General features: G+C 59.1%; 1 protein-coding gene across 2 annotated transcripts in view; it reads left to right on the top strand.

Moving 5' to 3' along the window:
* The window catches only part of ACSF3 (acyl-CoA synthetase family member 3), a 53,709-nt gene that overhangs the window by 38,367 nt on the left and 1,577 nt on the right, over nucleotides 1-13,765 (top strand). Inside the window, exons 8-9 of one of the 2 annotated variants that reach the window (XM_068693238.1) lie at nucleotides 12,216-12,350; nucleotides 13,004-13,115. In XM_068693238.1, the coding sequence (XP_068549339.1) occupies nucleotides 12,216-12,350; nucleotides 13,004-13,115 (247 nt within the window). Of the gene's footprint in view, nucleotides 1-6,545; nucleotides 7,139-12,215; nucleotides 12,351-13,003; nucleotides 13,116-13,765 lie in introns of those variants that run through there. The other variant, XM_068693239.1, reaches the window with a different exon arrangement.

Raw genomic sequence — 13,765 nt, 5'->3', positions numbered from 1 at the left:
AGCTGGGCAGAGTGGACAAGTCCCTTCAGTAGGTCCAAGCACCAGAAATGTCCCACCACCCAAAACTGAGACCATTGTGGGTGTCTCGGTGAGGCCCATTGGTGTGTTGGGGCTCCCGTGCGCTCAGGAGCTAAGGCAGCACCGTGTTTGTGTGCGCCCATCCTGGTCCCAGCCCCAAAACCCTCCCAAAACTGCTCCCCTTATTTGAGGCAGTCAGACATGGAAGGCCCAAAAATGAGAAGGGGCAGATGGGGCTCAGAAGGCCACCAGACCCCGCTGAGCTCTGGCTTTCCTGCTAATCCTTTCGGTGCTCTCCTCTCCCTGCCGAAAGCTGGTGCCCAGGACTTTGTCTGCTGGCATATGTCGGGTAACGAGGTCGGATGCCAGCCCAAGGCTGGAACGGGGACCATATGCAGCAGTCCCCGAGGCCCCAAAACAACAGTCTGGAGATGGGCCTTTGTGTTCCCCGGCCAAAACCCGCTGGCCATTTGGAGCTGCTGGGGTGCCCATCTCAATGGGGGGGGGAGAGGGTTTTGAATTTGGAGGAGGCGCAGTGGGTGATGCTTTCCAAGCTCCATTAGCGTGTCTGCAGCTGAAGCTGAAGCTGCTGGGTCTATTCATCTGTGGGTTTTAGAGAGCTGCCAGCTTCAGATGAGCCTGGCGAGTTTACCAAGAGTCCCCTGAGTCCGTCAGCAGACACGAGGTGGTGCTGGGAGCGGGTGAGCACTGCAGGGCACAAAGAAGGATGGTGCATGTGTGTGCTGCGCCCATCCCCTGCCCATTGCGGTCAGCGTGGGTGTGAGGAGCATTTTTGGTGAGAGCCATCAGCAACCCTCCTACAGCCTTGACTTCTCAGTGCACAGCCCGAGGCTTCGCACGTGGGTGCACAACCCGGAGTCCCCCTTGTATGTCCACCACAACTCCCTTGGCGCACTCCCACAGCTGGGCTTAGAGCCGATTTTCACTCAAAGTGGACAAAAATTGACCTGCATCTTTCCTGTGCTTTTTTTCTCCTCGGAACATCTGCTCTTTCAAAATAGAGTTACCAGAAAATGCACCCGTGGGGTGAATCCTGTGGAGGCGTGGTGCCACAGGACTCGGTGACACCGCGGGTCAGTCCGCCCCTGCCTGCAAATATTGGCTTTCTTTCTTCTCCTTTGCCTTTCTTTCTCTCCTGTGCCAAGCAGGGGGCTCTAATCAATCAGGTGCTCCAGGAGAAAAGTCCCCAGGTGAGCAGAGGCAGATCTGCACGACGGCACAAGGCACGCTACCTGCACTTGGGTTGGGGCTGTAGGGCACGGCACAAGGGGTAACTGGCAGTGAATGGGTTTCAGGACGGCGAAGGAGCTGAGATGTACGAGGGTACCCTGACAGGGTCACTGAGCATCATCCTGGCTTCTCGCCCTGCTGCCGGGGAGATGCATTAAGCTCAGGAAGCCTTTAAAAACCCAGCCAAGAGGTGAAGGTATCGCTGATTTATCAGCCAAGACAAGGAGTAGCTGCGCTCCTTGTCGGTCCGACAGCAGGTCCCCGACTCCCCCTGCCCCTGCCTGGGAGCAGCGTGGGGGAGAGCACGGCTCAGGATTTCTGGTTGGAAATCAAATTTGTCTTATCTGCAGCTTTTACCTCCCAGGTACCCGGAGATGCTGCCGGTGTTCCCTGCACTGCTACAGCTCCGTTCGTGCTGCACAGCCACCCAGCACGGCAGCGAGCGGTGCCTTATTAGCACAGCTCTTTGTGAGATGCCCTTGAGTGATTTTTTTTTTCCAGGTGTAAATGCCAGGGGAGGCTGTACCAGCGCTTCGCATTCTTTCATCTCGGCAGGGTTTTGCCCTTTCTCCCAGCGTGGCTCTGACAGCAGGCTCAGCTCTGCTGCGTGTGGAATACAAACAAACTTCCCTGTGCAGAGCATGACAGGAATTCATTCCAGGCTTTTTTTTTTCTTTTTTTTTTTTTTTTCTGGTTTTCTTTTTTTTTTTTCCCCAGCGCTGGATGCTCCAGGGCTCTCTGTAGAAGTTTTGAGAGCGGGGAAGCGCTTGCTTAACCTCTCCTCTCCCGGGACATGCAGCTCGGCAGCGGCCCTGCCAGCTCTCGCAGATGGGGAGGAGTGCGAAGCAGCTCCGAGCTGCGGCACAATTCCCATCACCTGGCAGAGTCAGGGGGAGAGGAGCCCACACATCGAGGCGTCTGCAGCCTTACATCTCTTCGAACGAGCCGGTAGGGCAGTTGGAGGGTCTGTGCTCGGCTTGCTGAGCACACAGCGGCTGCCATTAGTGCTAATGGGAGTTAGGCGCGTGCACGGAGAGGCAAGGATGCCCCTGAGCTACAAATCTACTTGGCAATTTTATTATGTAAATAAATGGTGCTTGCACATCCACCTGCTGCTGCTGCTGCTCGTGGTGATGTTCATGGCAAGATACGTAAACAAACAGCGATTCCGTTCTAATAGATTTATTTCCTTTCTTGTGAGCCATTAAATTACCTCCAGATTTCATGCAGGTACAAAGCTGTAGCAGCATCGAAATCTCGCTCTGCCTCGGCGGACAGTGGCCTGCAAAGCGTGACAGCCACCTCTTACTCTCAGATATTGCTTCGGGGGGAGGCTGTGAGCAGCCTGCATCGTGCTCTGGGTTTAAGGACAACCTTGGATGTCTGCCCCTTGCGCCAGGGCTCCCACCATCACCCGGCCAGATCCTCCTGGTGCTGGGCTGAGCTTGGGGAGTGTGAAAGCCACCTCTGGAAAAGGAGTCTCCATCCAGACCCCTCGGGGCAGCTCCTCCGAGCAGAGGGTGAAGCCTTCAGGGGGGTGAAGCAGAGCTTCAGGAATCGCTCTGGACCTGGAGGAGGCTTTGGGATGGGTTTTGCAAGGAGATCCATCAAGGGGGTGTCCAAAGCACCAGTGCTGGGGCTCCCCGACACCGTGTACCAGTCAGGACCTGCAGTGGAGCAGCCAGCTCCTGAAAGCTGCTTCTCCTGCTCTCAACCACAGAAACGTATCTCCGGGCTGCAGCTGCTGCTCTGCCCTCCTTTCTTCCGCTCTGCGGGTCCGCCGGAGGTTTTTGGCAGCGAAAAGGATGGTAAATAGGTAGGGCTGCTGCCAGCCAGCACGCTGAGGCTGTCAGGGCTGCCGGTGCCAGCAGAGACGCTGCTCCCGACTGCAGATTTTGTGCCACCCCCAGGGTTTGTGGTCGGAGGAGCGCGGTGCCGGCACTGCTCCCTGCGGAAACCCGCTCCCGGTGCGACGGCTTCGTGCCTCGCCCAGGCAGCACCCAGGCAAACGGGAGCCCTGGGAGGTGCTGGGCAGGGGAGACGGCTTCCTCATGAATAATTGGTGCTTTGTTAAAATTCATGTGTTTTTTAAAGAAGTTTCAAACTCTCCCTCTTCATCTCTGTCTTCCCCCTGTGCCCTCCCGGCTGATTTGATGCTTTATTAATGACGGCGGCGCAAACCCAGCGCTGCCCTCGGTACACCGAGGCAAAAGCGGTGCCTTGGAGCTCGCCAAGTCCTCGTGCAGAGGCAGCTCATTTATTTTTGGTCATGGGGAAGGCGTTTCACCAGTTGAAGCAAATGGGTGAGGATAAATGGGCTCGGTCAGCTCCGCACAGCCACCCGCAGCTGCGGCGAGCCGCACCCCGGGAACTCGGCAGCTCCGCGCGGGGTGGAAAATGTGTGCAAAAAGCAGAAGTGAGAGATTTGAGCTTTGCACACGGGATCAGGCTGAACAGGAACTTTTGGAGGCCTCTTATAGCTCAAGAGAGTGTCCAAGGAGCTAAGGAAACGACGGTGAGAGTAGGGGTGGGTGTTGGTTGTGGTTGGCTTTGGTGGTTTGGCGTCACTTTCCTTGGCTTTTTGGGTGCTTTATCTCGATCCTCCAGTTCTTCTCTGGGGCCTCTATAGCTGCGGTTGCTGAACTTTTGGGAGTTCTGCTACTTGTTTGAAAGGGCAGGGTGCTGCAGGGCTCTGTCCATGCTCTGCCGTGCCTGCTGGCCCAGCGGGGGTAAGGGCTGTCCGCGGAGAGCCCTCTGCGCCCAGGGCCGATACCTGCGTGAGACAGGACACGCACTGCTGCTCAGCAGGCAAACCGGGCCAAAATCCAGAATTTCAGGAGTGCTAATTGCTGTTAATTAGCTACAATTTGCGCTCGTGACCTCGGGAGCAGCCTGCTCCTAGCCAAGATGGCTGTCAGCAGTGACAAACGTTATCCATTCCCCCCGCAATAAATCACGCTCAAGTTGCCTCCGTTATTTAGCCTATCATTTAGCATTTCATTAAATAGATACGTGCGCATACATCATCCTTGCCGAGGCTGTGTCAATCCCCCTCAGGAGGAAGGCTGCCTCCGATCAATCCCAGCAGCGTGGCGTGCCGCCGAGGGGCCGGGGATTCGCCGTGCGTCGAGGCAGCGCCGTGCCGAGCATCCGTCAGCCTCTGCCACGGCCTCACGGGCACGGCTGCTGCTGCTGCTCCCCAGGGCAGGTGAGGCTCAGAGAGGGGAGATCTCCACCAGGGAGATCGGACTGAGTCCCCAAAAGTCCCCAAAGTGGGGGCTGACCTGCAGCTGCACGCAAGGTGCGTATCAGGGAAGGTTTCTGCGGGGCTGGTGCTGGGCTTTCCATGAGCGCCAGCGTGGAAACAGCAGCAGCACGTAGGGAAAGGAAGGTTTGGTTGTGTTCAGGTTGTATTTGAGGCCGAGAGGGGCTTGCTCCTGGTTGCTCTTTGCTCTGCCTGCTGTTGGCTTTCACGGAGCTGTTGAACATCTCATTTTCACATAGAAGTAAAGGAGAAGGGGTGGCACTAAAATGAGCCAGAGGCCACACAGAGCAGCAAAACCCTGGCACTACAGGAAGTATTTCTGGGCACACACAGCCCTTGTAACACTGAAAAACCCGTGCACCACCACAGAAAAGCAGGAACTGCCCTTCTCACCATGCTGATGACGTGGTGGTGCTGAGTAGAGATTTTAGGGGGGAGATTTTCGGCTCTCCACCCTTTCCCAGGTCCAAGCGGCTAATGGCAGCGGTTCCTGCTTGTCCGTGCGGCACCAGGCGCTCGGTGCCCTCCCTCTCCCAGCGCTCCATAAATAAATTCCCCTAGTCCATCCCAGCACACTGTATCAATCTTGTTTAATAGACTGGAAAGCTTATTGCATGGCGGCAGGTCGCAAGGAGTGTCGAGGTGATGGATTGCGCCTTCCCGGAGTCGAGCGTCGTTGATGTATAATGAAATATTTATGATTTATTCCAGCTAATAAACTGGAGTGAAGTGTGTGATGTATGTGAGCAGATGGGGGATCTATTGATGCAGTTTTCACTGTGTGCAGGGGAGGGAAGGGTTTGTGTCCTCGTGCAGCCTCCCCCCCGTCCCTCAAGGTGGGCACTTCGCTGCAGGGAGGACGGGTTGTCTAATGCTTATAGATGTCCTTCAGCACTCTCCTACGTGTTTGTCCACCCCGTATCTCCTCCCACGGCTTCTCCCAACCACGGGAAGCCTGCAGCAGAGGGAAGCCACCATTTCTCGGAGCATTTGGGGCTGGAGCTGTGCAGGCTGCTCGTGCCAGCAGGGCTGGAAGGATCCCTCCTGCCTCTCCTTGGCGCACGGCACAAAGGCTGGGGGGTGTCACCGCGTGCTCTGCAGCTTCCTTATCTACATAAACATTTTGTGTGAATTTGGGAGACGCTGAGCTGCCCTGGGAAGAGCAGGGAAACCTGAAACCTGAGAAAATAAATGCTTGTCCATGAGGAGTGCATGGACCTCAAAGTCCTGCCCTGGGGCAGAGCTCCGTGCTGCCTGCCTGCAAAGCACGGCTCAGGCCACGGGGATGTGAGCCCACAGGTTTTGCTCTGCTCTCCAAACCGATGAGGGTGTCAGGATTAGAGCTCGGGCTCTTCACTGCCTGGAAAATAAATCCTCGGGTTAAGCACTGATGTATGGCTGCCAGAGAGTGAGCTCTGCCTTGGCCTGGGATGCACCAGGAGCATCGACAGCCATTCTGGGGAGGGAGAGACACACGGGAGATACTCCGAGGCAGAGCAGAGCCGCTGCACAACCCTGAGCAGTGCAGGAGCAGGGCTGCTCCCCCCATCCCGCCGCTGTCCTGCCAGCTGTGCTGTTTCTGCCTAATTAGCCTCGGCTGAAAGGCACCAGAGAAGGGCAAAGACTGCTTATTCTGCCTGCCTCGACACAAGCTTCCCAAGGGGCTGCAGCAGTGCCCCTGCCCATCCCTGTGGCACGGCGGCTCTGCAGGCACGGGGCTGTGCAGGGGGATGCAGGGGGCAGAGTGCCTCCTTCTGCCCTTCCTCTCTCAGGATCAGGAGTTGCTGCGCAGGAGAGGCAGGGGATTCCTCCTTCGGTTTGGAAAAAAAAGGCTGAAAGGCTCCTTGAAGAGCGGGTGTGGGTGAGCCCGGCTGTGCGGGCAGCCCTCGGGCAGGAGCAGCCCTGCCACCAGCCCAGCAAACTCCTCGCCCCGAGCAGCGGGGTGTCCCAATCCCACCCCATCCAGGGGCACTGTGTGGGGGCTGTCCCCATCCCTTCTGTGTCCCTGTAGGTCTGTGGCTCGTGGAAAGTGGCTTTGGGAAGTCCCCGCGCTCCAGCCTGGCTCTCCGAGGAGCACCAGCCCGGGCTCTTCACCAAGTGTCAGCAAGGCGAGGCTAATTTGCAAAACCTGCCATGATTCCTTAACAGGAAAAGGTCTAATTAATATTAGAAAGTGCTCAAACCCTGCTCTCCTGCTGGCAGGGAAGAGCCTGCCAGCCCCCCCTGCATCCCCGGGATCCTGCAGGCGTTGCTTTCCTCCCGGGCTCTCCACGCTGCCGTCTGCGTGCAGCCACTTCTGAATGCTGGAGGAGCCACTCCGGCAGCCAGGAAACTGTTAAACAAGCAGCTCCGACCTGCTGGGTCAGCAGGCACCTTCCACCAGGAGCAAATCACTTAGCAGGTACCGTGGGGTGGGAGGAGGAGGCCCGTGGAGCACAATTTGCTCAGGGCGAGGGCTGCGCCCCACGCAGGGGGACGCTCGGTGGCAGCTGATCAAGGCTCTGCAGCTCCCCGTGGCAGGAGGCTGAAATAACCCACTTCTGGTTCCTCGGGAAAATAAATTCCCTTTCAAAACCTTTTGCTGTTTCCTGATGGGTTACAGAGGGCTGCCCTTGATCTGCAAAGAGCGAGCAGGAGGGGCAGGGGCGTCACAGACCCTCCTCACCCTGGTGACCAGAGCCCTGGTGGCTCACTCTCCTGTCCCCAGGGCTGAGATCTGCCAAGCACCTCTCCTCTCCGGAGCCTGACCCCTTACGAGGGCAATGCCACCACTATTCTCCAGTGCCTGTGCCTCAGCATCATTTTTTTTCCCAGCACAGTCCTGGCTCTGCATCCAGCATGGGCTAAAATCGCCGTCCTCTGTGTTAACCTGAAGGCTCTCATTTTTTTTTTTTTCTGTGCATTCCTGCTCTCAGAACTCCTCCAGGTCGCTAAGTGTTTCATTGCTCCGAGTGTTCTCCTGGTCAATAGTTAGTTCAAATGTTTGTTCTGGACACCTTTGATGTAGAAGCGGTGCGGTGTTTGCCAGGAACAAGCTGACCGGCGTGCCAAGGTGTTAGCACAGAAACTCTGGGGAGCGTTTGCTGCTGTAGCTCCTCTCCTTGGAGCAAAAAGCTTTTGTTCAGCGTGTCCTGGGGAGGCTGCCCGGGCTCCGGGTCAGCCACTGAGACCTCTCCGCTCTGAGGAGGAGGAGGTGAGCAGACCGAAGGCTGTAGGGACGGTGCTGGCAGGGCCACAAGGGCTCTTTGGTCTTTGCAACAAGGATTTTGCAACTTGAAGGAACGCTGCAGAAATCTCTGGGGCTGGGGTTGGGAAATAGGGTCCTCATTGCAGCTTCGGAGAGTTTGCCTGGGCAAGGCACGCATCTGAAGAGCAGGAACATTTCCAAGTGACTCTCTGTAGCCAGCCCTTCCCTATAAATAGAAATGCTTTACCCAAAAGCCTCATTTTTAAGACAAAGGCAGTCTGGGAAAGGTCTCTCAGCACCAGTGGCGTGGATTGTGCCGGATCGTGGCCCCCAGGGGCTGAGCCGTGCTGGTGCGAGGTGGTCACAGCACAGGCTGTGGGCTGAGGGGGATGTCCACAGCTGGCTCCTGAGCGTGCCAGCGGGCACGTCCCTCCCGGTGGCTCCCAGCCCTGCAGCCTGTGACACACAGCACCCTCTGACCGCCCCGCCACGGCACCCACCACAGCTCAACTGGTGCAGGAGCCTCCTCAGCATGCAGCTCGGCACAGCCTTTAACATCTCGCGGAACAGATGCCCGCTGAGCGTCTTGAAACGCATCCAAAGGTAGCAGTGACGGCTGCTGTCAGGGAAACAATCATCCCGTGGCCTCGCCAGCATCAGCTGCGCCCGGGCGCTGGCGCTGTGCAGCACACAGAGGCTCCTGCTGCTGCTTTGTTGGGTGGAAGGGGCCTGGCGGAGGTGTCCTGTGGGAGCAGAGGTGGAGACGTGGCGGTGTCACAGGCTGCAGCCTTCTTGTCACCCAAAAGCTCCTTCCCCGTGCATCTGGCTGCGAGGAAGGGAACGCTGCTGCTGTGTCCCTGCTGGGGGTTGGTTCTGGGTACGGGGACGTTTGGGTGCTGCTCGGGGTGATCCCTGTGCAGGGCTGGGGGGAAAGGAGAGGATTTGGGAGCGGTTCAGCCACATGGGCGCAGAGGTGATGGGTGGCTCAGGAGCAAGACCATGCAGGTATTGAGCCCGGTGTTTTATCAACCATGTCCACATGCCCCTCCTGTCCCTGTGCTGGGAGCCACAAGCATGGCCAGCTGGAAAGCGGGGTCAGCAGAAAGGTGGTTTGGAAGGCGGTGTCATCTCATGGCAGGAGAGCTCCATCCTGCGCTCAGAAACACCACCCATCCCCTTCGGTGTCCCCCACCATCCCAGGAGGAGGTACCCACACACGCCTGGAGGCTGCAGGGTGACAAAAAGCAAGCTGCAGCCCCGCAGAGCCAGGAGCCTGCATAATGGAGCAGAATAACACGGGGAGCCGTGGGGACAGAGCACGATGCTGGCAGCAGGGGCTGGGCACGTTGGGCACCCGGGGGGAGCGAGCAGCTCCTGCCACAGCACTTTGGAGCAGCATCGGGCTTGGAAATGCTTCTCTTCACCCCGTTCAGAGGCAGCACGTGGGGGAGAGCCATTAAGCAAACAGCAGCATCCTTTTAACCAGTCTGGCTGGCACAGGAGGTCCCTGCTGGCCTGCAAGCTCTGTCGCTCCGGCTGCGCAGTGCTGGAGCCGTCCTGGTGTGCTCGGCTGGTGGCAGATGGTGCGGGGCAGAGGGTAATGGGGCTGTCCTCGGCGGACGGCGGCCCCTGCGGCGCCACGCGCAGCCAGCTCCCTCCTGTCAGAGCGGGGACTGACAGCAGGGCCCTGGCGCTCGGAGGGCAGGAGAGAGGAGACAGAAAACGAGAGACGGGGGGGTTACAGAGCTCATCCAGGAGCTCCCCGTGAGCACGGGAATGACACGAAGCGCCTGCCGTGCGCTGAGGGCTGGGAGTGCTGCAGATGGGGCTGGAGGGCATCCACGTTTGGGGGGCCACAGGGACCAAGGTGAGCAGCGAGGAGCGGGGCTCCTCTCCAGCTGAGCTCCCCCCATCCATGCTCCATCCGAAGTGACTGTCACCTGTCACCTCCCCTCGCTGCACAGTGAACATTTTGGGGGGGATGTGACAGCTTGAGGAGTGCACAGGGAGCACATTTTGCAGTCGGCAGCGGCACACCTCTAGCACAGCGCACACACCTCCGGGGGCAGCTGCCACCAACCCCTGCCCGTGCTCGTGCCAGGGACAGCAGGGGACAGCCATGCGGGGACGCTGGCATCAGCCAGCCCGGAGCCAGCTGCCGCCCAGCTGAGCCAGCCTGGCACAGCGCCCGGCACAGCGAGCCTGCTCCTGCGCCACCCCTGGCACAGCGCCCGCCTCGCGCGGCACAGCCGGCACAGGTAGTCTGCGGGGCTGGGAGCTCGGGCTGCTGCCAGCTCGGGGGTTTTGCTGTGGTGCTGATGTGCCCCAACATCCTGCTGGGGTCTCTCTGCTATGAGCAAAACACGGAGACTTCCCGAGCTGGAAATACTGCCGCTTTGGGGTCGTGCGTGCCGCTTTGCGCGGTGCCACCGCGGTGAAACGCACGGCCCCAGATGTTTGCCACCCTGGTGCCTGAGCTGCTCCCGCAGCAGCTTGCTTTAAAAAGCAGAGAAATCAGCCATGGCTGACACCTCACCTACAGGCCAGCCCCTCAAGGGCGTGCAGCCGTGGATTTGGGTGTAAGGAAAGGTGGGGGAGTGAGCCACCCGGGTAGCCACAGCAGTTGGTGTGGGGAAACCTCCACCGCCCGTGCGCCCAGCCCGCTGCTTGGGCCGTTCTCCCCATCCTGACACGGAGAAAAATGCAAATGTGGCAGCTTTGGTGTGCTTAAATATTGAAGAGCAGCACGGGCACTGGATGTCATTGAACCAGCGCTGAATTCCCTCTCCTCTCCCTGTCTCCTCTGCATGCATAAGCAGCTCCCGAGCTCGCTGCTGAAAGCTCGTGGCTCCCCAGTCCCCCCCGTGCCACGTTTTAATTAATGCTCGCTCTCCAGCCCTGTGTCAGTCACACATGCCACAGTGATACCGGACACAGAGGGCAGTTTATCACGGCAGTCATGAATTCCTTTCAACCCCAAGCAGCCAAATACCCAGAGAGTCCCGGTTTCGAACTCTCCCACAACTTTAAAATATTCCAGACAGCTCCCAACATCCACGGCCGTGTGAGTGCCAAGAGGAAGGCAGGCAACTACACGAACAATTAATCATTTCCTGGCTGACCTGAGCGAGAGGAGCTGCTCGGCAGTTGGCATGTGCCAGCTGAACGGGGACACGACTTTTGGGGAACGGCCCAAATTTCAGAACTGATTGTGATTTTTCATTGCTATGCCACCGCGAATCTCCAAGCGTTCGCTGCCTCTGCGTGCACCACGTGCAGTCCTTGTGGAGTGTCAGAGGTGAGCTGGGAGGCGGATTTGGAAAGCTGCACAGCCAGCGGGCACCTGCATCACCTGCAGGGTGACACCGTGAGGCCCCAGAGGAGAAGGGACCTCATCTCTGAGAGAGGGGAACTGGGGAGCACGCAGGGCTCAGGGAGCAGGAGGCACTGGGGAGGCTTTTCCCTGGGCCACCCAACCAAGTCCCCGGGTCTCGACTGCCCCAGAGCCCACCCAGTGATCTGGCGTGCTCCCTGCACAGCCTGCACCCCAACCAGAAGCTCAGGGGTCCTTCAGGCTCGGTGCCCCCTGCAGCACCCACAGCTCCGGGGTGAGCGCAGCAGCCCTGTGGTGCCCACAGACCCTTTGCTGGGAGCTCTTTTCCCACTGCCAGAGCCGTCGCCGTGCCTGCACGCCCCAGCCAGCAGCATCCAAAGCTGCAGAAGAGGAGCCGGGTGCATGGCCACAGAGGTGGTTCATGTCATTAGGGCACGCAGGCTGCATGGGTTATTGCCGAGGGCCCCCCCGGCGCTGCCATCAAGGCTCTGAAATTGAAATGCGAGGTCCCGAGCCCCCCCCCGCCCCCCGGTTGGCAAAGGCTCTATTAGCAGGATGTGAGTAATCATCTTAAGTAGCTATCAAAGTGCAACAGCTTGTTAAGCATTTAGCCAGGTTGTGCTGACATGACCTCTCTCCTCAATCTTCCCAGCCTCGGCGCGAGCGGCTAATTACCGGAGCACACCTGCCACGCGCCTTCTCCCCCGCCTCCCGCCCCGCAGGAAGGACACAGTCTCACTTTGGGCCCTCTCTTCTTCCTGACACCGTCCCCCACCCTATTTTGTGTCACCAGCAGCCGGGCAGGAGCTGGGGACAGTCTGGTCCTGCTGCTGTGCGCCGGGCTGAGCGCGATGGGACGTGTGTCCGCCTGCGGTGGTGGCTCCTTTTTTTGCTTCCATCTTAAAGGATTTGTGGCTGCACAGCCTTATTCTTCCCTTTCCCCCAGCAAAAAATGTGATGCCCGCTCCCCTCCGTGCATCCCCGGGTGCAGGCTGTTGGGTGGGAAGGCTGGCACCCACCCCGGGGGGCTCTGCAGATGCTGAGCGCGATTCCTGCGCACGGTGCCACCATCTGAGCCTTGGGTGCGGGATGGGGTGGGGTGACAGAAACAGGGGGCAGGTGGTGGCACGGCCCTGACACAGCCCCCCTATGTTTTCCAGGGGACACAGCAGCCTACCAGGACGGCGTGTACTGGATCAAGGGCCGCACCTCGGTGGACATCATCAAAAACGGAGGGTTCAAAATCAGCGCTCTGGAGGTGGAGCGGCAGCTGCTCGCGCACCCACACATCACAGGTACGTGTGGAAACCCCGCGGGACGGTCCCGGGGCTGTGCCCCATGAGGAGCACGGGGCTGTGTGGGGTCCTGGCCCCGAGGTGCTGGCACGGGGCCACCCCAGGGCTCGTGCCCTGAGGCTGCTGCCCTGCCTTCCCATCATTAGTCCCGTGTCTGGGCGAGGAGCAGGCGGGATTTGAAACCTGCCACCAGGCATCTCTCGGGGCTGAAGCCACGGAGCTCACCGCTGGGTGCCAAGTCAGCAGCAGCTCTCATCTGAGGTTGGAAATGAGGCTGTAATTAAATCTGTGCTGACCTTGTGCCTGACCCTGCGCGAGGGGGTGGAAGCAGTGCCCCTGGCTCGACACTGCTGTGTGCATCACATCCCCCTGCTGACTCCAAATCACTCCAACCCTGGGGCTTCCTGCCTTTCCGTGGGGCTTCTTACCTTTCTATGGGGCTTCTTGCTTTTCTTGGGGCTTGCCTTTCCATGGGGCAAAGCTCTGCTCCTGGAAATGGCAGCAGTAGAGGAGTCCCTGGTGTTTTCCTGCCGCAGCATCCCGTGCCACCCTCCTCCACACGCTGCTCCTCCAGCACACCGTGGTGCTGAGCCCCCCGCAGCCCCCAGGACCTGCTCGTGCTCCTCACCTCGAGTCCTGTGCTCTCTCTGCAGACGTGGCTGTGATCGGGCCCCCAGACATGGTCTGGGGCCAGCGGGTGAGCGCCGTGGTGCAGCTGCGCAGGGGCGAGATGCTCTCGGTGAGCGCCCTGAAGGAGTGGGCCAGGTGAGAGGCAGCGGGGCCGTGCACATTGAGGGCACTGCAGGCAGGGCTGGGGGGGGCAGCAGGGACAGAACAGCACCTCAGGGGTCAGCACCCTCACCTGGGGACATGTCAGGGGAGGAACAAGGGGTGGCAGCAGTGACGCTGTGCCTTGGGTCCTGGGAACGGGAGAAACGCAGCTTCTACCAGGAGGCTGCAAAGCATGGGAGATAATGGGAATAAATGGGCCCCAGCTAACCCCAGAAACCCCTCCCAAGGGCCTGGAGATGGGGGGGACACCGGGGCTCACTGGCCTTGCACGGAGCCTTTCTGGAGAGCAGGGCACAGACAGCAGCTGGCCATCCGGCACGGTGTCAGCCCGCACACCCCACTGCTCACCAGTCCAAGAGCTACGAGGTCTGGGGCATCAGCTGCAGGAGGAGGAGAGCACAAGCTGGAGCCAGGAAGCAGAATCGCCAGGTTTATCGCTAATATTCCATTAGCAAAATATTTAATAGCAGATTCTTTCTTTTCCTGGCAACTCCCTCCTCCAGGCTGCGGATATTTTTGGCGAGGCTGGCGCTATTTTGCAAGCGGCAGGAGCACTTGTTTCATCAGGGGCTGCACAGCCAGCCAATTAAAGATTTCCCCTGGATTTGCAAAAATCACAGTTG

This window comes from Anas acuta, chromosome 10 (genome assembly GCF_963932015.1).
Source record: "Anas acuta chromosome 10, bAnaAcu1.1, whole genome shotgun sequence".
Classification (NCBI taxonomy): domain Eukaryota; kingdom Metazoa; phylum Chordata; class Aves; order Anseriformes; family Anatidae; genus Anas; species Anas acuta.
Note: the sequence above shows the minus strand (reverse complement) of the source record. Positions and strands in the feature narration are given on the sequence as shown.